General features: G+C 47.4%; 1 protein-coding gene across 9 annotated transcripts in view; it reads right to left on the bottom strand.

Moving 5' to 3' along the window:
• Positions 1–25,532, bottom strand: part of LIMD2 (LIM domain containing 2) — a 72,028-nt gene that overhangs the window by 3,943 nt on the left and 42,553 nt on the right. For 4 of the 9 annotated variants that reach the window (XM_075350333.1, XM_075350330.1, XM_075350331.1 and 1 more), the window contains exons 2-5: positions 7,960–8,035; positions 6,399–6,428; positions 4,040–4,084; positions 3,788–3,927 (exon numbers count right to left, since the gene is read on the bottom strand). In XM_075350333.1, the coding sequence (XP_075206448.1) occupies positions 3,788–3,927; positions 4,040–4,084; positions 6,399–6,428; positions 7,960–8,001 (257 nt within the window). In that variant the 5' untranslated portion in view covers positions 8,002–8,035. Of the gene's footprint in view, positions 1–3,787; positions 3,928–4,039; positions 4,085–6,398; positions 6,429–7,959; positions 8,036–8,442; positions 8,461–12,004; positions 12,098–25,532 lie in introns of those variants that run through there. The other 5 variants (XM_075350336.1, XM_075350337.1, XM_075350332.1 and 2 more) reach the window with 4 other exon arrangements.

The following is a 25,532-nucleotide window of genomic DNA, read 5'->3' as shown; positions in this document are numbered from 1 at the left end:
TTGCTAGCGATATCGTACGCAAAAGCATCCGCCCCCGTTGTGCATGCGATTTCGTGTGATCGCTGCCGCAGCAAACATTATTGCTGCAGCAGCGTCAGACGCACTTACCTGGTCGGCGGCGTCGCTGTGACTGCCGAACAATCCCTGCCTCAAGGGGGAGGGACGTTCGTCATCACCGCGACGTCACTAAGCGGCTGGCCAATCAAAGCGGAGGGGCGGAGATGAGCGGGACGTAACATCCCGCCCACCTCCTTCCTTCCGCATTGAGGCCGGCGGCAGGTAAGGAGACGTTCCTCGCTCCTGCGGTGTCACACACAGCGATGTGTGCTGCCGCAGGAGCGAGGAACCACATCGATAATCAACCATTACCGATTTTTGGTTTTGGGACGACCTCGCCATGGTGAACGATTTTCACCATTTTTGAGGTCGCTGGTAAGTGTCACACGCTGCGATATCGTTAATGACGCCGGATGTGCGTCACTAACAACGTGACCCCGACGATAAAACATTAACGATGTCGTAGCGTGTAAAGCCCCCTTTAGTGTTCCAGCAGCAATCAACAGAAAAACAATAGAGAGAAAAAAAAAACAAGAGAAAGAAAAAAAAAATGTATTGTTCTAATACGGGGATAACTTTACTGAATCCAATGCTTGGTATGGTCGAGTCACTGGTTGAATAGTGAGGAAAATCCCATTACTGCAAACAAAGGTGAAAGTTTAATTTCCCTTTGCAGAATATATTTAATAGCTGGGACAGCCAAGAAAGTTATTTCCGATTAGGTCCAGAGTGGAGTTGAAGCCATTTCGTTGCTTCAGCTGGGGTCAGAAGAAATATGTAGACAACTTCATGGCCAATGCGAAGGCGAGAGGGGTAGACCATTGAGTAGACAATATTCCTGTCCATGAGCTTCATTTTAAAATCCATGAATTGAGCCCGCTGATTCTGGAGAGCCATCGAGAAGTCCATGAAGACTGATATTGTCACATTATTGTGCTTAAGAGGGCCCTTCTGTCTGGTCAGGTGAAGAGTACCGTCTCTGTCCTTACAATTTAGCAGTTGGGTCAAAAAAGGACGAGGAGGAGCGCCTGGAGGAAGAGTTCTCGTTGGCACCCTATGAGCCCTTTCCATCACAAACGTCGGGGAGAATTGAACTCCCAAGGTAAATTTAAGCCATTCTTCTATGAAACGTTCAGGTTGCTGTCCATCCAAGCACTTGGGCAAGCCAATGATATGAATATTATTGAGGCACATCCGGTTCTCCAGATCGTTCGTACGCCTTCTGGCCCCAAGCAATCATTGATACAGCCACTTTTGTTAGTTTTGTAACCATGGGTGACATTTCAGCTTCTAAGTAGGACACACTTGATTCAACCTCTATAATACGACCTCTCACGGCCTGCATGTCATAACGGAGAAGTCCCACCTCAGAATTTTCCCAGTTAGGGAAGTCATGCAGATGGAGAAGGCCTTGCAGAGCTGTTAGAGGCATGCCTCAGGGTTAGGTCCTCCTGGTCCAATCCACCCTCATCATCAGAGACCTGGCCCTTACGTTGGTCCATGACTCTAGTTGTGGAAGGAGTATTTCCCCTTAATACACAGTGCATCTTCAGAGGATCACCTCAAGAAAATTCCTTAAGCTTGTCTGCCACAGTGGAGCTCTTATCTTGACTCATTAATGTGGGGACTGAGGACTAAAAATGACCACAACTATAGATGTCTTTTATTGCGGTGAATTCTTATACTGTATTACTGCAACAGGACTATATACAGTCAGTGTTTAAAACAGTTTGTGGGTAAGCATATGCCACATGTGGTTATCACTTATTAATGCCCAGAGTTATTTACTTAATGGTATAAAAAGGATTTTTTTAGCTGCTGCTAACACTTTTCTTTACCAATTCACTGATTAGTTGCACCTCTGCCAGTTAAATTACAATGACTGTGGAAGATAGCTATTTGCTGTGACTTTGTTTCTCCCCGCTTTCCTCCCAGTTGAGATGTCAAGATGGCCAACATCCTTTTGCAGACCCTTGTAGCAGTCAGAGAGGTCATGGGACCCGGTTTCCAGGGTGGCTCTCTGCCAGCATCCAACATCACTCCATACGACCCCGGATCAATGACCGAGCAGAGAGGAATCTCCCGGTGATGCTCCTTAGAACGCCAGCTGTGAGGTGCAGAAATTTTCCGTTGGCCTCTCAGATAACTTCTTACCGCCAGGTTTCCACAAGTCCCGTCGGACTGGAGCTCACAATGTAGCAGCCCCTCTAAAGCCCAACAGTCTCCATCATCGGGGGTATAGTATAATTGTGCTATGAGTCTTCTACTGGAGAATATATGTAGGATAAGTAAGAGGATGGCAGGAGCTGGACTTAGGCACAACCGCTCAGCTCCACTATATCGCCACACCACAAAATAGGATTCTTAATACAATTATACAACCAGTTAGGGAATCTCAAATGTCCCTTTGAGAATATTGTGAGCTGCCATTTTTATTATTTACTCGTTAGCTATCTAATCTGGCTACCTAGCAGTCCATAGATAGACAGCAATATCCCAAATTCTCACCTGAGTCACAGAGTTTCAGATTGCCAAGATATGAGGAGGGGTCTAGCGCCGGCATCCCTGCAGGGACGCAGACTTACTGCCACTGTTGGGTTGCATCCCCTTCCGCAGCTCCGCTGCAGCCCATGTCCTTGTCTGGCTTCCTCTCCTCCCAGGGCCTGTGCACGTGGCACAGGCTCACTGGGAACAAGCCTAGTATGTGTGCACTGGCCCCCAACTTAAGGGGCAGACGCGCTATTTCCAAGAAGTGCCTCTCAGCCTGTGGCTGAGAGGCACTATGTATTTAAGACACACTCCCATTGGGAGAGGTGCCTGTGCAACGTCCTTAGTTAGATTGGCTACAAGTCTACTAGCTAGTTGTCAGGTCTCGAGCTCCTGTCCTGTTATCCCTGTGCCAGTCATCTGTACCTGCTTTCCCATAACTATCTATCCCTGCCATGCCCACCATACCTGTCCGTACCCATCTGCCTGTACCTGTGCCTATACCTTAGTCCGCCTCCTGTCCTGGGGTCAGCTGCCACAGTCTTGGTCACTGCCCTGGGAGTGGTACCTGGCATCCTCCTTACGGTAGGCGCTCAGTTAAGTCTCTCCTACGAAAGTGTAAGCCCGGGTCCTCAATATGGTCCAGTGGGTCCAATAACCCTGCTCGCTGCCCTTTCACTGACGTGAGCATTACATGTTGTTTATATTGGGATTTTTTTTTGGGTCGTGGGGGCGGGCATCCCATTGAAAATATGCTATGAATATGGTCCACAAAATCCAGTTTCACAAACTTCAAGCTTCTTTATTTTTTAAAATTCATATGAACAGCTTATACCATATTTCCAATTGTGATTCCTCTATGTGTTTCAAATGACAGTCATCAATAATCCTGGATTTTGTGGACCCTATTACTTCCTTCCTGGCAGGAACGTATCTGATCTCCAGACAAGACACTGACTATAGTGGGGAGCTGGTTTGTTTCTTTTTCTTTTTCAATAATATGTTTCTGGATATTGGTAGTAACAGAATTTTTTTTTTTTACAGGGTCAAAATAATAATAAAAAAACAAAACACATTTTGCCCCCACCGGTCTCCAAATTGTGATCCTAAAGTGCAAGCACAACATTTCTATTTTTGTTTCATTGATTAGATAAGTTCTGTATGGTATCATCTGTTTCTCACTCCTTTCCCTGATTTGGGATACCTTTGTCTATAGATCTAAGAACCACTTGTATGTACCCACCTCAGTTTGGTACTGCAGTGCTTACAGCAAAAGCATCGATTGTGGAAGATGTGTTTGTCGGCGACCAACCTCTCCATGGGGTAAACTGTTGTCTGGCAGGATGAGCAAAGTTCTTTAGGAGGGGGCTTCATACTAAAAGACTGCAGAGATGGGAGGCTCATTAGGGAGTGCAAAAATGTCATCCTATCCCAGATCAGATATACATGTGGGTATATGTAGAGCATATGTGAGAAAAGGAAAGACTTAGCTCACCTTTGACCTTTGTACAACGCTGGCTCCCGAGCTACAGGCAGAATCCTAAAAAAATATATGAACATATGTCATTAGGGGCTGATTAGATTACACGTACGTCACACATCCTGTTTCCTGCTTATTTCGACTTGGTAAAGAATTGTTCAATGTTTTAGTAAAAAAAAAAAAAATGTTGAAGGGGTTGTCAAGTGAGAGAACAAGTTACCACTGATCCACAGTACCCGTAGGTGGTAACTTATTGTTTGGATGGGGTCTGGCTAATGGGACATACAACCAGCAGAAGGATGGGGAGTTTAGAATTCTCTATAGGGCTCCTGGAAAAGCAAAGCCCAGCGCACGGTAGCCTCATGGGGGATGAATGAAGCCTTTGAGAAGTATGCGCACTGCAGCTCCCCTCTTAAGGGGGCTTTACACGCAACGACATCGCTAACGAGATGTTGTAGGGGTCACGGAATTCGTGACGCACATCCGGCCTCGTTAGCGACGTTGTTGCGTGTGAAACTTACGACCAACCACTAACAATCAAAATTACTCACCTAATCGTTGATCGTTGACACGTCGTTCTAATCCCAAATATCGTTGTTGTTGCAGGACGCAGGTTGTTAGTCGTTCCTGAGGCAGCACACATCGCTACGTGTGACACCCCAGGAATGATAAACAACACCGTACCTGCGTCTTCCGGTAACGAGGTGGGCGCCACTTTCTTTCAGCTGCTCTCCGCCCCTCCGCTTCTATTAGACAGCTGCCGTGTGATGTCGCTGTGACGCCGCACAAACCGCCCCCCTTAGAAAGGAGGCTGTTCGTCAGCCACAGCGACGTCACTAGGCAGGTAAGTACGTGTGACGGGTCCTAGCAATGTTGTGCACCACGGACAGCGATTTGCCCGTGATGCACAAACGATAGGGGCAGGTGCTTTCACCAGCGACATCGCTAGCGATGTCGCTGCGTGCAAAGCAGCCTTTAGGCAATGTTCACACGCAGTGTTTGTAGCCAAAATCAGGAGTGGAACAGTCAGAGGAATAGTAAAATAGAAATCCGTCACCACTTCTGGATTTATTACCCACTCCTGGTTTGGGCTACAAATATTGAGGTAAAAAAACTCACCCAATACTCAGTGTGTGCACGTGGCCCAACTGTAATAAAAGCATCCTCTAGTGCCAATCAATACGAATAAGATGAAAACATCCAGCGATGAGAGGGACCATACCTCCATTGGAGAAGAGATGCAATAGGATAAAACTTCACATTTCTTTCTTCGATAAAAATTGCCACGCAATCAGACAGTAGAAACAAAGGAAAAGCATCATAGGGGAAAGGAAAACAAATGCCGACGCGTTTCGGCAGTGCCCTATTCCCATTGGATGGATGCCACTAATCAATAAGTTTATGGTTGTATACAGTAAAGTGTAATCGTCGTTTTAATTTTTATTACATAAATCAATAGTAGATATGAAAATAAGCAAATTTGTAATATATATTATTAGAGAAATCTGCTTCTTTCTCTGCCAGAAGTGATCAATTCTGAGGTAAAATCTGTATTCCGTGAAGACTTTCCCTATTACCTAGATAGGAGATGGCCGTTGTTTCTGCTGAGAGTGTATATGGAGGAGGAGGCAGAGCTGACTGTAGCTCCTCCCTCTGCCTCTAGCTCCTCCCATTGTCATAGAATCTCTTATGATTGATCAGTTCTGGCAGAGAAATCAGCTAATTTGTCTGATGAGATATATTACAAAGTTGCTTATTTTCATGTTTGCTATTGATTTATGTAATAAAAATTAAAATGATGATTATGCTTTAAAGTGGATTTTGGAGCTGAAGTCTTCAGTCGCTCTATGTGACTGCATACTACCAAATTGTGAGACCGTGCATGTGATCACCATACCTCTGTATTCACAGTGCGAATGGGCGGTCACATGACCACACGTATGATATTTGCATAATTGAAGTCACGTGCCGACAAGAGTCTTAGCCACTTCTCTGAACATTGAGAGAAGCGGAGGAAACTCTAGCCTGTAATTATGTAAATCTCATACATATGGTTACATAGCTGCCCACTAGCTCCGTGAATACAGAGGAACACAGTCACGACTGGGCAGCCTGCAATCACAGAGAGATAGCAGATTTTTCTTTTACCCTAGAAAACCCTTCTAAGGTGCACACTGAGTAAACTCCCCCTAGTGGTCACTGACGGTGGCCAGAATTTTATCATCTACGGTAGCTTTATGTATAACCTGTGATTTAGGAGTTTTGATATATTGTAGAGGAACTATAAATTGTTTTCAATGGTGGAAATTCCCTTTAAAAAGATACTAGACCTAGAAAAGAATGAAAAACGAGAGCAAGAAAGAAAATACTTAACTGTTTGCCAGCCTGCAAGACTTTGTGCAATCTGCTGAAACAAACAAACAATCTTATAGAAACCCAGCAGAAGAAGGAGGGGTCCATCTCCTCCTGATCCCCTTCAATCCTTAGCAGGTGATTGGCAAAGTGGTGCCCAGTAGAGTACAGCAAAAATATTTGTAAGACCCTGGTCCAGAGACCTCGTTGGTAGTCAGTGGCTGCTGGACCAGAGCATGGAAAGACTCTTCCACTTACTTGTTGGCATCTCCAGCGTTTTTGATTAGTCGGCCTGACGCGCAGTTATTATTGCAGCATAACGCACACTTGTTGTTATACCAGGCCTAGTAATAAAAGGTGGCGCAGGGATGCGGGAGGTAGGAGGACAAGCCTCACAGGGCTGGTCCAGAGGTCTTTTTGCTGGATTCTAGTGGTCACTATTGCAAGCAGTGGGTATAGACAATAAGGAGAGGGTTCTGTTGTTGAACAAGACAAAGAGCCCTGAGTCCCAAAATTGTTGCTTCACCTACACTAGCACTGGATGGGAATCTGTCAGCAGGTTTTTGCTATGTAAGCTGAAGACAGCATGCCACAGGGGTTAAAACAGAGAATTCAGGGATTCCTGTCTTGTCAAGGTCCGATCTATTGTCTCTTTGCAATGTTTGTTTAAGCAGGGGGCATTTTCATTGCTTGGACTGCAATGTGAGGAGCACAGTAATCCAGCACATCCCCTCCTCTGATTGACACCTCACTGTCAATGCTCAATCACTATAGAGCGCCTTGTGTGGGCAGGGGCAGCGCTCTCAGATCTGCTACGTGGCAAAAGGTGGTGTCACACATAGCGACGCAGCAGCGATCACAACCAGCGATCTGACCTTATCAGGATCGCTGCTGCGTCGTTACATGGTCGCTGGTGAGCTGTCAAACAGGCAGATCTCACAGCGACCAGTGACCAGCCCTCAGCGACGCGTGGAAGCGTAACTAAGGTAAATATCGGGTAACCAAGGAAGGCACTTCTCTTGGTTACCCAATATTTACCTTAGTTACTAGCGGCCGCCGCTCTCACGCTGCCAGTGCCGGCTCCCTGTTCCCTGCACTCCTAACCAGAGTACACATCGGGTTAAATACCCGATGTGTATTCCAGCTACGTGTGCAGGGAGCAAAAAATTAAGCAGGACATTCGGCAACGACCGGCGACCTCACAGCAGGGGCCAGGTCGTTGCTGGATGTCACACACAGCGACAGGACGTCACTGCCACGTCACAGAAAATGGTGACTTAGCAGCGACGTCGTTGTCGCCGCTGTGTGTGACACCACCTTAAATCTAAAAACTCTGTCAGAATATCTGCACTCAGTAATCTAAGTGATACATTATTGGATGCAGGATCCCTTTGCCTACATCATGCTGCTCTCAGATGAGGTAGCAAAAACCTACTGACTGATTTACTTTAATACCTTGAATTCCGACAGGAAAAAAAAATATGATCAAAGAACAGGAGGTCTGATGTCTTTGCATGCAGTTTATACAGTCACTGAAGAACAATGTCAGTGGCGGGCGCAGTAAATGGATGGACTATACTTACGTGGCTTGTGGCCGCTGTGGTGGGAATTTTAGCCTGAAACATCTCTCTGGATTTCTCTGGTTTACCTAATTCTCATCTGTAAAAAAAAAAAAAAAAAAAACATAAAAAACAAATAAAACGTCTTTAAACCCAGCACATCAGAGCAAGCCACCTAGAAGACCAATGTTTATATACAGTATAAATCATGACAGTATTTGAGCGGTCTCCTTTTCACCCCCAAAGTCAACCATTACATAACGTGGGGCCCAAGGTTCTGATTTGCCTTCCTGGGGTCTACACAGGAAACCCTCCTTCTTGTGCATCAGTTGGAGTAGATCTTATGTAGGCTCCACGATGGCTTATGGCAGCACCATTTTATTGCCACGTACCTCAAATCAGCCACATAGATCACAAAGGGTGGACAAAAGATAAGATTTTGGGGAGGATCTGAGATAGGACTGAAAAGTATGGTATATCTAATAGATCTAATAATATTTTGCTTACTTCCAAAACACAAGGCCTGTGACCCCAGGGAGAGCAATTTCTACCTCCTTCTAGTGGACGTTGTGGCCGAAAGAGCATGAAGGAGTTAATGCAGCTTGTCAAAGTCACCTCTGTCATTTCCCGTCACCCTGTGGCTTTTGCTATTTCCTGACAGATTGCACCAGTCTCTTGTACTTATAAACATGTATTCTATAGCGCAGACATTGCTGCCCGCCTCGCCCTGGGTTACTCTTTAAAAAGCTATTCAGATTTAGATTAAAATCTACCCTCCCTGTACAGCAAGTTGGTGCAGACTGGGAATTCTGTCACTAGAGTGAATATTTCTTCCAGATGCAAAAAATGAAAACTACGATGCACAAATATTGAAGAGTCTATGGTAGTCACCTACATACAGAGGGAGAGGCATATATAGACCTATAAATACAGACACAAGGCCACCACCCCAAGCTTTTCATAGTAGGATGATGAGGATGAGTGTGTGTGTGTGTGTGTGTGTGTGTGTGTGTGTGTGTGTGTGTGTGTGTGTGTGTGTGTGTGTGTGTACACAGCATATCATCACAAAAGTGAGTACAGCCCTCACATTTTTGTAAAATATTTCATCATGGGACAACACTGAAGATCTGACACTTTAGTATAATGTAAAGTAGTTAATGTCCAGCTTTTGTAACAGTGTAAAAATTTGGTGCTCTCTAAATAACTCAACAATCAGTCATCAATGTGTAAACCTATGGTAACAAAAGTGAGTACACCCCTAAGTGAAAATGACCACATTGTGCCCAAAGTGTCAATATTTTGAGTGGCCACCATTATTTTTAAGTTCTGCCTCAACTCTCATGGGCATGGCCACTGGATCCTCTTCCACTCCTCCAGGACGGCATATGCTCAACTTCAGCAAACTGTTTGTGGGATTTCTAATGCATCATCTTTAGAAGAGGCTTCCTTCTGGGACAACAGCCATGCAGACCAACTTGACGCAGTGTGCAGCATATAGTCTGAGCACTGACAGGACGACTCCCCACCCCTTTAACCTCTACAGCAATGCTGGTAGCACTCATATTTCTTTTTTTGAAAAGACAACCTCTGACTAGGACGCTGAGCACGTGCATTCAACTCCTTTGGTTGACCATGACGAGCCCTGTTCTGAGTGGAACCTGTCTTGTTAAACTGCTGTATGGTCTTGGGCACAGTGCTGCAGCTCCGTTTCATGCCGGCGGCAATCTTCTTATAGCCTAGGACATCTTTATGTAGAGCAACAATTCTTTTTTTTTTTCCCAGATCCTCATAGAATTCTTTGCCATGAGGTGCCATGTTGACCTGCCAGCAGCGTCGGACTGGCTACCGGAGGAATCTCCAGTAATGCCAGGCCTGGATTCAGGTACCTGCATTGCACTCCGGAGCGCTCACCTGAGCTCCAGAGTGCAGCCTAGACTGCACTGCGAGCGCCGAGTGATTGATTCCCCGGTGCTTGCCGTTCAGTTAATGACAGCTGCAGACAGGCCGGGCTGATCTCCGGAGTTCAGGTGAGAGCACCGGAGATCAGCCCGGCCTGTCTGCGGCTGTTATGAACTGAACCGCAAACGCCGGGGAATCAATCACTCGGCGCTCGCGGTGCAGTGTAGGCTGCACTCTGGAGCTCAAGTGAGAGCTTCAGAGTGCAATGCAGGTACCTGAATCCAGGCCTGGCATTACTGAAGATTCTTCCGGTAGCCAGTCCGACGCTGCTTGCCAGTGACCAGTATGAGAGAGAGTGTGAGCGAGAACAATAACTCTACCACAATTGTTCCCCATTCACACCTGAGAACTTGTAACACTAATGTCAGATGACATCAGGGAGGGAAAACTGCTAATTGGGCACAATTTGGCATTTTTCACTTATTGGTGTACTCATTTTTGTTGCCAGTGGTCTAGACATTACTGGCTGTTCACTGACTACTTTACTTTGTATCAAAGTATCATATCTTCAGTGTTGTCCCATGAAAAGGTATAATAAAATATTTACAAAAATGTTAGGGGTACATACATACATATATATATACACATATACACACGCATACAGATATATACAAACATATACATACATTAACAGATATACATGCATATACAAAATATATTTTATTTTTTTTTTGCAAAAATCTCCACTGGATTTATTGTATGATAGCCCTTTAGGGTAGCAAAAGCCATCATAGTAAATGCATGACATCTGCCGTAAGGGGATTTTTTTTTTTGTCTTCCTTAATAGTTCTCACGCTTTTCCAGATGGGTCACTTATGGGTCACTTCAGACATGTTTGGTCAGAGAATGGAATCTGTGCACATATTGGAGTCAGTTTTGCAGAGCCTAAAGCAAAATCTCACGTCTAACAATTACGGTATACAATGCTGCTCACATGACTGCTGTCTAACTGCACATTTTAGTTGACTTATCATTTGATTTTTTTTTGTAGACTTTTAAAACCAGTCAGGACTAAATGTCAGAAAAAGTAGCAATAAAAAACTATATTATATCATATATATATATATATATATATATATATATACACATATATATATATATATATATATATATATATATATACATACATATATATATATATATATATATATATATATATATATATATATACACATACACAGACACACATACATATACATACATACACACACAACATGATAGATATAGATATATATAGATATATTATATATATATATATATATATATATATATATATATATATATGTATATATATATATATATATATATATATACATATACATATATACACACACACACACACACACACACACACGCACACACACACACACACATATATATACACGCCGTATATATATTGTGCAAAACAATAAAATAAAGGGAACACCAAAACACAAAATCCCTGTTTGAGTTGTTCCCTTTATTTTTTTGAGCAGTAAATTTGTTGTGCAATTAGATTTAATATACATATTACAACATGATTTATGAGAGCCATAAAGCAAATATAATTACGGTATTCTTGATAACAGTCCTATACATATGTGCTCCCACGTACTTCCATGTGATGGGAGCGGCCGGGATGTGATTATGTATTAGGACATATATCTGGCAGACAACATATAGTCCTCAGGGACCCCAACGCAGCAGCTACTTGTCTCTAGTTTATATTTCTTTGCAGTTTCAAGCCCAGGTCAAGATCTTTGAGGAGCCCACAGTCCTGAGGATTACACATGGACGTTCATTCATTTACTGTGGACCCATGTCCTGGAGTAGTAGCAATCTAAGTGCTCACCTAACACATACAAAGCTGAGTAATGACTCCTGCCAGTATTGCAATTCTTCTCTATACAGAGCAAAAATGCCATCCTCATTGGAGATCCCTGTGTGTGCCCAGATGGCATGTTCTTCTCACGTATAAAAATAGCTTGTGATGCGCACAGAACTCGACCACCCACTGGCAGCAAGAACAAGATTGGGGAGAAATGAGAAAGCAGCAGAAAATAAGCAGGGAATGTAACAGAAGGGTAGGGGGTGCTGAGACCTAGCGAGACATGTAATAAGGGGCACTTACTGTGCAGGACTCCAGGCTGAAGAGCTGCTCTCCTGACACAGAGGCTCGAAATTTTGGAGAAAGGACAATTCCCCACCCCTAGAACATCTGAGTGTGTAAGTCGCCTCCCTTGGGGCACACACAGGATGCACACATCACACACAACTGCTTTTCCTGGAAGCGCTTGTGTGCACAGAGGCAATATCACAGCAAAGCTAACATGATGGCCCCTTTCAGGTACTGATTGACACAACCACATGCTTATTCACTCGCGAAAGGAGCTTCTGCTGCACCCGTCACATTTTATTTTGGTATATTTTGTGGAAATCAGTTGTATATAGGTTCCAACAAGCCAGAAAAATTAGTAAAAGCTGGGCAATCTGGATTCGGCTCCTTCCTTCCAGGGACAACTTCATGGGCTGGGCTGCCTCTATCATACAAAAGCCATTGAGAAGCAGTAAATGTTAAAAAACAACGAGAACAAATGCAAATCCTCTAGAAAATATAAGAGAAGTCCATGGACATATGAGCTTACAATCTAATGCCAATAAGAAATGTAATATTAATCTGTCAAAAAGCAGGACACATTATATTAACCAAAAATGGCAATTCTAGAGGGACCAGACGACCATGTAATAATATGTGTAGGGATCTCCCAACTCTCCATGAGTAGATGATAGATTGGGCAATGTCAACACCAGACCCCTTTTCTTAACAGAGGAGTTAAGAAACTACCAAAGATATCCAACAGTGGCTTAACGCTCACAACCCCATACAAAATATTTGAAAGTCAAGTGTGTATATGTAGGCACTCATTGTCCTCACTAACAAAACCATCCTTTACCTTAATTCTGCATCCAACTCATCCCAAACCATCTCAATAGGCTTGAGGTTGGGTGACTGTAGAGGCAGTTTTATCTGAGGCAGGAAATCATCCCACTTCTCTTTAATTAAATAGCCCTTACATAACCTGGAGGTTTGTTTTGTGTCATTGTCAAGTTACAACTAGAATCCAGAAGTTCCAAAAAAAACAACAGAGTTTGGGTTCAGAGTCTGGGTGCTTTACGTATGCTGACCACTCAAGTGAGCATCGGTGTGCTCAGATACACTCGGTGCTTAGCCCAGTGCGAGCCACTTGCAGTGTTTGAATGGCTTGCACTGTTGCTGTACCGCCCCGTGTTCGGCTGGCAGCCGAGCCGCTCGGACCCCGGCTCGTCGGTGGGTGGCTTGAGCGCCTCCGGACCCGGGGGTCACATCGCTCTGAAGGGAGGCTGGCGCTACGTGAGGGGTTTCGGTAGGGAGGTTCACAGCCGGGGCCGTGGTGTTTAGGGATTTAAGTTTGTGACGCCACCCATGGATTGTGGTGAATGTGGACACCACCGCTGCCGTTAACTAGGCTCCCGGGGACGGTGTTGTCCAACCTGGTGTTGACCCCTCCATGGGCAGGGGGTGATGGTCCCGGGGCCCGGTAGTTGCAAGGTGCGGGCGTGTTAGTGCGGTGCGCGGCCCGAGGGCACTGTTGTACTCACTATGACAGATACACCGGAGTCTCTGGTAAACCAAAAGGATGGTGGTCGGTGCCCGCAGCCGGCTGCGTCTGGTCCCCCACCCGGTTCGGTGGTTCCCACCTTTCTCCTGCACCTCGTTTTGTAGATTTTGACTACCTATGCTTCAGCGATGGTAGTCCACTCCCTGGCTTTGTGTGTGCCGGGAGAGCCCGTTTGCCCGCAGACGCTGGCCCGTGGGATCTCTCTGCCTGAGCGGTGGCTTTCTATCCCCTCATTGGGCTATTGTCTTCAGTCGGGACTTGGGTGGGAATGAACCTAAGGTCCAGACCCCAATCAGTGAATTTGACTCGGTCCAGTGGTTTCTGGGCCTCGTTCTGGCTCTGAGTACCCCCTCCTGGTGCTCCGGTTTCCAGTCAGTTCCGCAGTTTGGTACCGGTGGGCCACTACCCTGTCCCGGTCCCTTACAGTTCCACCAGCCGTCTTCCCGACTCCTGCAGGCGGCAACCACCGTCTGCCTCCTGGCCACAGGGTATCCGGGCTACGACCCAGATCCCTGACAGGCGTTTACTCTCCACTACTACTCTCTTTCACCTCCAAAACTGATCTGTTTCTGTTTTTCCAGCTTCAGGCTATCCGAACTCCTCGGTGGGCGTGGCCAATCGCCTGGCTCCGCCTCCTGGTGTGAACGTCAAGACCTGAGAGGGGTGACTCAGGGTTTTTAGGTTGGCTGCTGTTACCTTGTTAGGGGACGGGTGTTTGTGCAAGGGCCTGTCTGTGACTACCTGGCTAGTAAAGGGCGTCACATTGCAACAACATCGTGATCGTATGTAGTGTACACCCAAAAAAAAAAGGAAAAAACCCTGCCCTTCCTCCTCCAGAAGTATTTTTTTATGGCTGACTGCGTGTGGGTGGAGACCAAAACTGCAAAATTAGTGACTTCCATTGGAGTTCCGGTTTGGGACTCGGACTTGACCTGACTTTATCTAAACTTCCCCGAGTCCTCTTTTCTCTAGTTACAACACAAATGTTGGTCCCAATAAGAGCAAACCAGATGTAATGGCATCTCATTGTAGAATGCTGTGGAAGCCATGCTAAGTAAGTGTTGCCTGACATCACCAACCGTGTCACCTGCAAAGCACTCCTACACCATTACACCTCAACCTCTGTGGGCACCAGACATATAGAAACCAACCGCTCTCCTTTACTGTGTCTCACAAAGATATGGTGATTGACACCAAACACCAAATTATGATATCAGGCCATAGCACAAATTTCCAATTATCTAATATCCAGTCCATGTGTTGCTTGGCCCTAGTAAGTGTCCTTTTTTCCAGTCCTCTGTAGTGGTTTCTTTACAGCAATTTGACCATAAAGGACTAGCTTCTCGCAGTCAGTTGTTATCAAGATGTGTCTGCTACCTGAACTCTGTGCATGATTTATTCATTTGCTATCTGAGGTTCTGTTAATTTGTGGTTTCAGAGACTGGTGCTAATGAACTTATCTTCTGCAGCAGAGGTAAAGCTGGGTTCACACTAAGCGACAGCGACAACGACGTCGCTGTTACGTCACCATTTTCGGTGACGTAGCAGCGACCTTGTAAGTCGCTGTTATGATCGCTGCTTAGCTGTCAAACACAGCAGAAGCAGCGATCATAACGTCGCTGTGCTACATGTGCAGAGAGCAGGGAGCCGCGCTTAGCGCTGGCTCCTTGCTCTCCTAGGTACAGTACACATCGGGTTAATTAACCCGATGTGTGCTGCAGCTACATGTCACAGTGCAGAGAGCAGGGAGCCGCGCGCACTGCTTAGCGCTGGCTCCTTGCCCTCCTTGCTACAGTATACATCGGGTTAATTACCCGATGCGTACTGCAGCCACATGTGCACAGAGCAGGAGCCGGCACTGGCAGCAAGGGTGGAGGCTGGTAACGAAGGTAAATATCGGGTAACCAGGGAAAGGTCTTCCCTTGGTTACCCGATGTTTACGCTGGTTACAGCTTACCGCAGCTGCCAGTGCCAGCTCCTGCTCGCTTCATTTCGTCGCTCTCTCGCTGTCACACACAGCGATGTGTGTGTCACAGCGGGAAAGTGACGACCAAAAAATGAAGCTGGACATTCAGCAACGACCGGCAACCTCACAGCAGGGGCCAGGTCGTTGCTGGATGTCACACACAGCGACAGCGACGGGACGTCGCTGCAACGTCACAGAAAATGGTGACATAGCAGCGACGTCGTTGTCGCTGTGTGTGTGACACCAGCTTAATTCTTGGTCTTCCTTTACTGGAGCAGTGTCCAAGAGAGTTTCACAAGAGTGATTGTTTTAACGACTGCATTTGATGATACGTTCAAGGTTCTATCAATGTTCTGACATGACTGACCTTCAGGTCTTAAAGTAATTATGGAGTGTCCTTTCGCTTTACTCAGTTGAATGATTTTGCCACATTCTGGCTTAGTACAGTTGTGGAATAGGGCTCAGCACTATACGTAGTTGGGTATCAACACTGTTTCTGCAAAACATAACTGATCGTGGAAGAATTTTTTCTTCATGGTCAGTCTTAGGTATACATGTTTATTGGATGCTATTCCAAGTGAGAATCTGATTAAGGTGTTCGATAAAATGAAAAGGGGGTGTAAAGCTGTCATCCGACTAAAAAGTGTGATACTTTGATGAATCCACGGTTAAGCATATAGGAGAGGCTGCTGATAAGTCTTTGGCTTTGTGATCTTTTTTTATTTCTATGGTAACAAATGTTTCATTACATGAAAGCCTTATGTGTCTAATATAGGTCTTCAAAATTTTGTGTTTGTTGCTTATGGCAACAGTGTTCTACGCATGCGGGAAAACAAAATGGCGGACACTAATGCGATATTCACAGCAACTGAGAGCAGTGGAGTGATAAAATTCTTATTTCTGCATGGAAAGTCCACGAAGGATATTCATGGTGATATGTTGCAGACATTGGGGGATCAATGCCCTTCATATTCCACAGTTTAAAACGGGCCACTTCAGCACAAATGATGAGGAACGTCCTGGACGATTGAGAGTGGTTGTTGTTTTGGAGATCATCGATGCTGTGCACAACCTCATACTGGAGAATCAACGAATTTCAGCTAAAGCAATAGCAGACATCATGGGGATTTCCCGTGAATGTGTTTGTGTCATTATCCATGAACATTTGGCCATGAGGAAGCGATCTGCAAAGTGGGTCGCCAAATGATTGACAACAGATCAGAGAAGCATGCGAGTGAAAACTTCCCAGTCCATTTGTCAGCGTTTCTGGAGACTAGCTACAAATATCCCAAAAACTGACCTGTTCACATTTGTTGGATGTGCGGGTCAGTTTTTTCGATATTTGTAGTGAGTCTCTTTCTGATTGAGCACTCCGCCCTAAGACCTGGCTGTGTTCATAACCATTGTAGCAGGAGCCTAGCTGCCCATACATAGAGGTTTGTAGTCCAAATAGTGGCATTTTGCCCAGACACAGATATTTTACCCTAGATAGTGGCAATTAAGTTAGGTTCCCGGATTACAGAGATATACCTTGCCGTTGGTTTCCGGGCTTACATGCATTGGCCAATACATGAACTAAATATCTCTCTTTTGCAGTAATGCAGTGCCATATTTTACCTTGTACATTTTTGGCTTTTCAGTGTGCAGCTGTATGCATTTTATAGTTACTATGTTTTCTCCCATGTTTCAACCAAGAGGAAGAACTTGTATACTGCAATGAAATCCCAGGAATTGTACTTCAAATGGGACTAATGGAACATCGACCAAAAGACTGGCGGCTTTTTATAGACGGATCCATTATAAGCTTTAAATGTGTTCTTTTGCACAATGGTAACAGTTGTGCGTCTCTTCCCATTGCTCACTCAACAAAAACGTAAAGAAAAATATGAAAATGTAAAAATCAAATTATAGAAAATCCATTATCATGAACATCAATGGTCGATTTGTCTTGATCTGAAGATGGTGAACTTCTTGCTCGGACACCAATCTGGATACACCACATACCCATGCTTCATGTGCCTCTGGGATAGTAGGGAAAAGCAAGATCATTGGACAACAGTGTCATGGCCTACAAGGGAGAAATGATTGTTGGCTTTTGAGATATCATAAATAAGTCGCTGGTGGACAAGAACAAAATCATTCTCCCACCACTTCATATTCATCTAGGATTAATGAAGAAATTTGACATTAAAGGGAACCTGTCAGGTGCAATATGCTCCCAGAACCACAAGCAGTTCTGGGTGCATATTAGTGATCCCTGCTTAACTCTCCCTGTATACACTAGCATAGATAAAGGGATCTTTAGGAAAAGTATTTCTAAAAATAATTTCTTATTGGCTAATAAGGCCAGCGACTAGTCACAAGGGTGTTAGTTCCCTTGGCTAGTCGGTCCCTTAGCATGTAGGCACAACCCTGTGGGCATAATAACATGCTAATGAATGTGCAGGTTCGCCGCACATACCTCACTGTTCATGGCGGCCGGCGGAGGATGGATGCGCACTCCGCATGATCCGCAGTCCCCAGAACTTCCGATCATGCGCACTTTAGTTTATGTGAAACTATGTATAATTTCCCTTTCTTTCTCTTTTTTAATTGGTGTTGTTCCAATACACACAAAGGAAATAAACATGTGTATAACAAAACATGTGTAATTGCAATCATTTCCTGGGAGAAAGTAAATCGCTGTCTCTTAAAGTGCTAGGCGTTTTTTTCTTGGTAACAGTCTGCAGTCTGTCTCCTTGCAGCTAAAACAGATATCGAAGTGATGAAAGTGCATCTGCAATCCATACATTCACAAAAGCACATTCTCCACATTTGCCTACTTTGCCGGCTCCGTACCTTTTAAATCGAGCCATCTCGATGTTACTATACTCAGCAAATCATCTCTGAGCTTCCAGCGCCAGCGTGTCATATGCAGCTCGAGAATGTTGAGGCGGCTAATAAAATGCTGCTCTGGGATTAATGGCACTTATGTAGAACAGGTGGTCTCTTATGGGGCACTGCGGATGACATGAAGCACTCTCACTTATGAAGGTTCTGCGGATTGCATTGATTATATGGTCACTGCTGCGGACTCTTTTGTACCCATATTTTATTTCAGAACGTATAGGGTGTAAAGGCCCCGTTACACGCAGCGACGTATCTAACGATATATCGCCGGGATCACGGATTCCGTGACGCACATCTGGCATTGTAAGCGATGTCGTTGCGTGTGACACCAATGAGCAGCCGTTAACGTTGCAAAATACTCAGCTAATCATCCATCGTTGACACGTCGTTCATTTTCATAAAATCGTTTATTATAGAGGACGCAGGTTGTTCGTCATTCCCGAGGCAGCACACATCGCTACGTGTGACACCTTGGGAACGATGAACTACAGCTTACCTGCGGCCGCCGGCAACGAGGAAGGAAGGAGGTGGACGGGATGTTTCGGCCGCTCATCTCCGCTCCCCCGCTTCTATTGGGCGGTCGCTTAGTGACGCCGCACAAACCGCCCCCTTAGAAAGGAGGCGGTTCGCCGGCCACAGCAACGTCGCTAGGCAGCTAAGTCCATGTGACGGTTCCTAACGATATTGTGCGCCACGGACAGCGATTTGCCCGTGACGCACAACCGACGGGGGCGGGTGCTTTCACCAGCGACATCGCTAGCAATGTCGCTAGCGATGTCGCTGCGTGTAAAGCCCCCTTAAGAGTCATTAAAGTGGACCTGTCAGCAGATTTCACAACACAAACTGCATATATTATTAAAAACTGTAGGGCCCATACACATTAGACCAGGGGTGGGGAACCTCTGGACTTTTCTGAAACCTCCAGGCAGATTCCCTGGATCGCAGTGCTCAGGCAGCAGCCATGAGGATGTACTTTGTGGGCAGGGTTAGCGTGCAATGCACTCCACAGAAGAAGAGGAGCGGCAGCCCCAGTGTTCCCAGTGCTGTACATGCCTCCCAGTGCTGTATGTATCCTTCAGTGATATCTATACCCCCAGTGTATAAACTCCCCAACCAGGTCTGTGTCCCCCAGCCAGGTCCGTGCCCCCCAGCCAGGTCCGTGCCCCCCAGCCAGGTCTATGCCCACTAGTGGCATCTATGCACTCCAGCCTTCCCATTGATGTATATGTCCCAGCATCCCCTGTGATTTATATACTGCAGTCCAATGTCTCCTGTGATTTCTATACAGCAGTCCCAATGTCTCCTAGGTGATGTGCAGGATTCACAAAACATATTAATCACAGTTCACTGTGCTTCAGACCTACACAAACCTGGAAATGCAATTGTGAGAGTTAATTGTTTAACCAAACATAGTAGAGTAATTTTCAAGTTAATAACTTTGTGCGGCCCCAAATGATGGTAGAAATCTCCAAAAGGCCCTTGGAAGAAAAAAAAAAAAAAAAAAAAAAAAAAGCTTCCCCACCCTTGCATTAGAGTAGACGAACATTGGCGGAACCCTCTGATATAGACATGATATAGACAGATTCGGCAGACAATCTAATGTGTCTGCCCGTCCTACTTATTGGGAATGCCAGGAGTCAGACCCCACTAATCGGAAATGTATCATCTGTCCAGTTGATTGGTGATAACTTCTAAAGATGGGAATAATGCTTCAAACAGATTTCTTGGACCTGATGAGGGTGCTGTGCTTAGTGTGAAAATCCATGATAGAGTAGCTGTATAATTCTTTTTGAAAATATCCTTGTCTAATATTAAAACGCTCAAATGATCCTTTTAATTTTAAAGTTCATGGCTGTAAAATCTTCAAATTAAAAACATGAGCCTCAATGGGTCTTAGAGATCTACATGCAGTCTATATTTTTGGAATCAGGTGACAAATCCGCATCAGAGGCTGACAGCACTGACTTGAAGGTGCACTGTCTGCAGAGAAAGCTCTGTCCCAGTGCTGTCAATCATCAGTGAGGGAGGCGGGGACATGCAAATTTAGTTGGTGGAATTATGCACTGAGTCTGGCCTTGGCCACAACAGAGGTGCACCAAGCACCCCAATTAGAATATTTGATTAATTTCCAGTTTCTGCAGAATGGTGCGGTGGGGAAATGGAGGTTCAGCAATTAGAACATAAAATATGAAGTTTTTATTGGGCAATATCCCCTCCAAGGCTATGTACTTTGGTTATACTGTCAGTTTGGACTGACAGACTCCCCTTATTCAATTTCAATCTATTTAGCAATTTCGTAGTTACAATTGTGTTACGGCTCCCACAGCAGCCCCCCAGATGTTCTGGATTCCTGAAGAAGAATTCTGCTAAAGAATGCAAGGATATATAGTAAAGGATTCCCAGAGTCGATAACTTACCTAAGAAGCTAGGCCATTCAGGAGACTAGAAAGGAGCATGGACAATCACTTTGAGAGCCGTGTTTGTAGCCATATTGCTTGTTACATACCCTGTTTCCCTGAAAATAAGACACTGTCTTATATTTTTTTTCTTGTCCTGAAAAAAGCACTTGGTCTTATTTTCAGGGGGTGTCTTATTCTCGAGGAGACATGGTTGGAGGTAAGTTTACCCCCCACAAAAAGCAGACCCCCCTTCTCAGGATCGTCATTCTTACCAGCCTCGAGTGTCTGTGTGGCTCCCAGATCTCCCTGTGATCTCCCAGCAGGTGTGCGCCCCTGCGTCTGGCCGACACTCGCACATCAGAACACACTCACACTTCAGACAGCACACACACACACACACACACCCCTTTCATAGTCCTCCTCCTTCTGCTTTCCGGTTGGCGCTCCCAGTGTGGCGCCCCTGACCTGGTCAGGCACCACTGAGTACTGCACCCATGCTGGGGACAGTACAATACAGGTAATCCAGAAGGCTGACCGAGGTGTGACTACACAGGCGCATAGTGATCAGGTCTCACACATGTACCTTTGAGAGGACCCCTGGGGATCCCAGGAGGGGGCAAAGCCTTCACCTCCACTTGAGGAGTGGAGGGGGCGAAGCCTCCATCTCCACTCAAGGGGTGTGGTAGAGAGCCTGGTTGCTAGGTGGCGTAGGCAGGCACAAAAGGGAAAAGAGAAGGAGGAGTAAACAGTCTGCAGCAGAGTGTGGAGGAGTGAGGAGCAGAAAAGTGAAGCTCTGACAGGAGCAGCAGTGAAGGTCCCAGATGTGAGCCGGTTCAGAGCAGAGTCCAGGGAGCTCCGAGGAGAGCTGACCCCTTCCCCTGGGCTGCTGTAGTCTGACAGCGTCCGCGCAGTGGCTACCGACGGGGGAGAACGGTCACCTAGGAGGGCTACCCGAAACCCAGCTCCAGCTAGAGAGAGAGAGCACAGAGTGGGAAGTAAGGAGACTGCTAGGGAGAACCAGGCCCAAACGGGCGGCAGATCCCGGAGCGGGGATAGATCCACCTTTCCCTGCTAAACCTGCCGGTGTGGGGCCCTCAAAGCCCACACCACAACACCACAAAAGCCGCAGCCACGTAGCCACAGTTAGGGCCCATAGCTCACAGGAGGCAAGCAGCTGGAGTGAGCTGGTCCAGGCCACAAGCAAACGGCAAACGAAGGGGAGTGAGGCTTCAGCAACTTCCCTGGGTGACCCCCATAGGGACTAAAAGTCGGGGTTACCCCAAACCACCAAGGGCTAAGGAAGGCGAGTTGGTAGTCACCATCAGAAGTCAGCCTGAAGGATACCTGGTTCCCGCCTGGTTCATCCCAGCTACGCCCGGGTTACTCACCCTGCCACCTGAAGTGAGTAAAAACCCTGAAAGACATTCTGCCTGTGTGGAGTTATTCTGCGCCTTGTGGTTCTACGCACCTACACAGGGCCCTGGGGCTTGCCTCACTCTCAGGAGGCTATTCCAACTAACTGCACTCACCATCAGCCCCAGGCGTCCCTCAACCTGCAGTGGCGGTCCCTACTGGCCGCAATACTGAGAGTGGCGTCACGACAAGAAGAAGATCTCCTACCTGTGACAGGATCCAGCCGAGTGGAGTCCCTGAAGGTAATGCACCGACACTACACCTGTGGGGCTTCACATCTGGCGTCACGAACAGGATAAGGACTAGACCTGTCCAGACAGGTGACCATGTGCCTGGGCGGTCCGCTTGAAAAATTGGAAGCGCCGCCATATTGCCACCATGAAAAGCGCGCTGAAAAACAACAGCAGCCCGCGCTGGAAGAAGTTACCGCCCACGAAGAGGTGTGGCTACCCAGAGATCCCCTGCAGAGTTCTGACCTCGCTTGTGAAGAGAGCGGGAGCGTTCAGAGACGTCGGGACAGAAAGGGAGCCAGAAGCCTGCTGCTGGGAGAGGAGCTGCTGAAAGAGGCAGAGCGGAAACTGAACAGCTTGCTACTAGAGGCAACGACGAGTCCACTGCTGGGAAATCGTACAGAAGAGGGCGCAGAAGAAATGGCGTCTGACCGCAGAAACCCAGAACCGGGCTCCGCTGCCTGGTGGTATTGGGAGCTGGCCCAGTTCTGCGACCGACTGGAGACCCGGGTCGTGGAGCAGATCAGAGAAGAACGCATGGAACTTCTGGAGATGGCTGCCGCGGTTCAGGCCTATGAAGGGAGAGCCGCGCGCCGAGCGCCAGACCGAGTGGCAACGACTCAGACCCCGATGCTGCCACCGATGGGTGAGTCCAGTGATGCCCCTGCCGGCGCGAGTGCCCTGACCCCTGCTGCCACGCCCGCGGTCCCTGAAGAGGCGCCCGGCGCGGCGACGCTGAGCCAGGCCGCAACCACGCCAGGTGCGGCCCGCCAAGCCCCGGCCGCCGCAGCGATGCCCTGCTCGGCCCACCAAGACCCGGTCCCTGCAGCAACGCCCAGTCCGGCCCGCAGAGAACCGGCTGCCACCGCGACCCTCATCCACGCCGCAGGTGTGACGCTGACCCAGGCCGCCGCCTTGCTAGGCCCGGCCCGCCGAGACCCCACCGCAGCAGCCACGCTCGTCCGCGCCGCAAGTGAGGTGCTGAACCAGGCCGCAGCCCCGCCAGGTGCGGCCCGCCAAGCTCCGATCGAGGCAGCGACGCCCAGCCCAGCCTGCAAAGACCCCACCGCAGCTGCGACGTCGATCCAAGCTGCGCCAGAAACGCCCATCCAGGCCGCCGCCATGCCAGGCGCGGCCCGCCAAGACCAGGCCGCCGCCATGCCAGGCGCGGCCCGCCGAGACAAGATTGCATCACCATTTTCCCCGGCCTGCAAGGCCAGAGCAGACACCGCTCCCCAGTCCAAAGAGGTCCCTGCTGGAAAGCCCACGCTGGGGGAGGACCCCGCATACTGGCAGCTGAAGGCTGACCTAGAGGCCCAGTTCCCACAGGAGATGGTGGATCGGTACCTGCTCCCTCCGCACACCCCCAAGGCGACTTCTGCAGTAACCACGCCAAAGAGTCCTCCGCCAGGGCCTGCTGATGACCACCCATCCCCGGCGCTGCCACAACAGGAGTGCTCAGAAGAACTAAGGGGGAGGGGAGGCCAGGAAGCTGAGGAGCTGACTCAGGAGATACCAGCAGTGGATCCATGCCCAGAGCCGGAGATGTTGCCCTATTCCCGCTGGGATGAAGAAGACCTGACACCGTCTGCGGAAGAAGATTTACCCAAAAGCCTCACCTGGGAGCTGGTAAGCTGTACCTCGCAGAATCAAGCCCGCAAGACACGGCGCCGTAGCCGAAACCAGTTGTCACCCGCTCCGCCATCCCCAGAGCAAAGAGATGACATAACGGCCAGAGACCTAGAAGAAAAACGGTTCCTGAGAAGAGCCAAAGCACAGGTCAGAGGACCCCTTTGTAGAGGAATTGTGGAAGACTTTAGCCTGAAGTCAGGATACGGGTTCATCGTTGCACCTGGTATCAAAGAAGGCATTTTTGTCAATAGGAGAGACGTCAGAGCTAATTTGCCCAGAGGACATCCTGGAAGGAACCTGAAAATGGGAGACACAGTGCAGTTTACCATGCATCAAGGCGAAAGAGGCTGGTACGCGCTAGATGTAGCACCATGTCCTAAAGAAGAAGAAAGGAAAGATAGAAAAGGAACAGAGAAAGAACCTACTGATGAGACTACCACAGAAGAAGAAAGAGATCGAGAAACCAACAGGTGCCGCAGCCCTACAGGCCCAAGCCCTGGTGAAGAGGAGTCTGCATAAGTTAAAGTAAAGCAAGTTACCAGTTTGAAAAGTTTGTTTTGCAACGTTTACAAGTTTAAGAGATGTGCCCACATAAACTGATGTGAGAAATAAACCTTAAGGCTATGAACTGGCTATAGCCACAAACTCTCGCAGTGTAAATAGTTACCCCAGAGGTACCACCACCAGAGCCAACCTGTTTAGGGGCTTGGCTCGTCTGCAACCAGGGAGCACGTCCGTATATAGGGCCTTGGCTTACCTGCAACCAGAGAGCATGCCTGTTTATGGGGCCTGGCTCTCCACCACAAAGAGGGTACTTGGTCAGCACCAACTGTGGAGGCCGCCTCTACATCCTGCCAGAAGAGGCTGAAGGCGCGGATCCACCAGGCCAGGTATACCCTGAAACCACCAGCCCATGAAAGCCGCCTCTACATCCTGCCAGAAGTGGCTGAAGGCGCGGCCAACGTGAGAGGGTTTTGGGTGGGTTAACGGACTTGTGGGTGGAGGGTGGTGATGTATGGTACCTGGTGCTTTTAAAAATGTTTTATATGTTTTAATGGTTTTATGCATTTTAAAATGTTGTCTTGCAGCCCGAGGACGTGCTGGTGATAACTAAGGGGGAATGTGGCGCCCCTGACCTGGTCAGGCACCACTGAGTACTGCACCCATGCTGGGGACAGTACAATACAGGTAATCCAGAAGGCTGACCGAGGTGTGACTACACAGGCGCATAGTGATCAGGTCTCACACATGTACCTTTGAGAGGACCCCTGGGGATCCCAGGAGGGGGCAAAGCCTTCACCTCCACTTGAGGAGTGGAGGGGGCGAAGCCTCCATCTCCACTCAAGGGGTGTGGTAGAGAGCCTGGTTGCTAGGTGGCGTAGGCAGGCACAAAAGGGAAAAGAGAAGGAGGAGTAAACAGTCTGCAGCAGAGTGTGGAGGAGTGAGGAGCAGAAAAGTGAAGCTCTGACAG

Source organism: Anomaloglossus baeobatrachus, chromosome 5, assembly GCF_048569485.1.
Source record: "Anomaloglossus baeobatrachus isolate aAnoBae1 chromosome 5, aAnoBae1.hap1, whole genome shotgun sequence".
Classification (NCBI taxonomy): domain Eukaryota; kingdom Metazoa; phylum Chordata; class Amphibia; order Anura; family Aromobatidae; genus Anomaloglossus; species Anomaloglossus baeobatrachus.
This window is presented reverse-complemented; position numbering and strand designations above follow the sequence as displayed.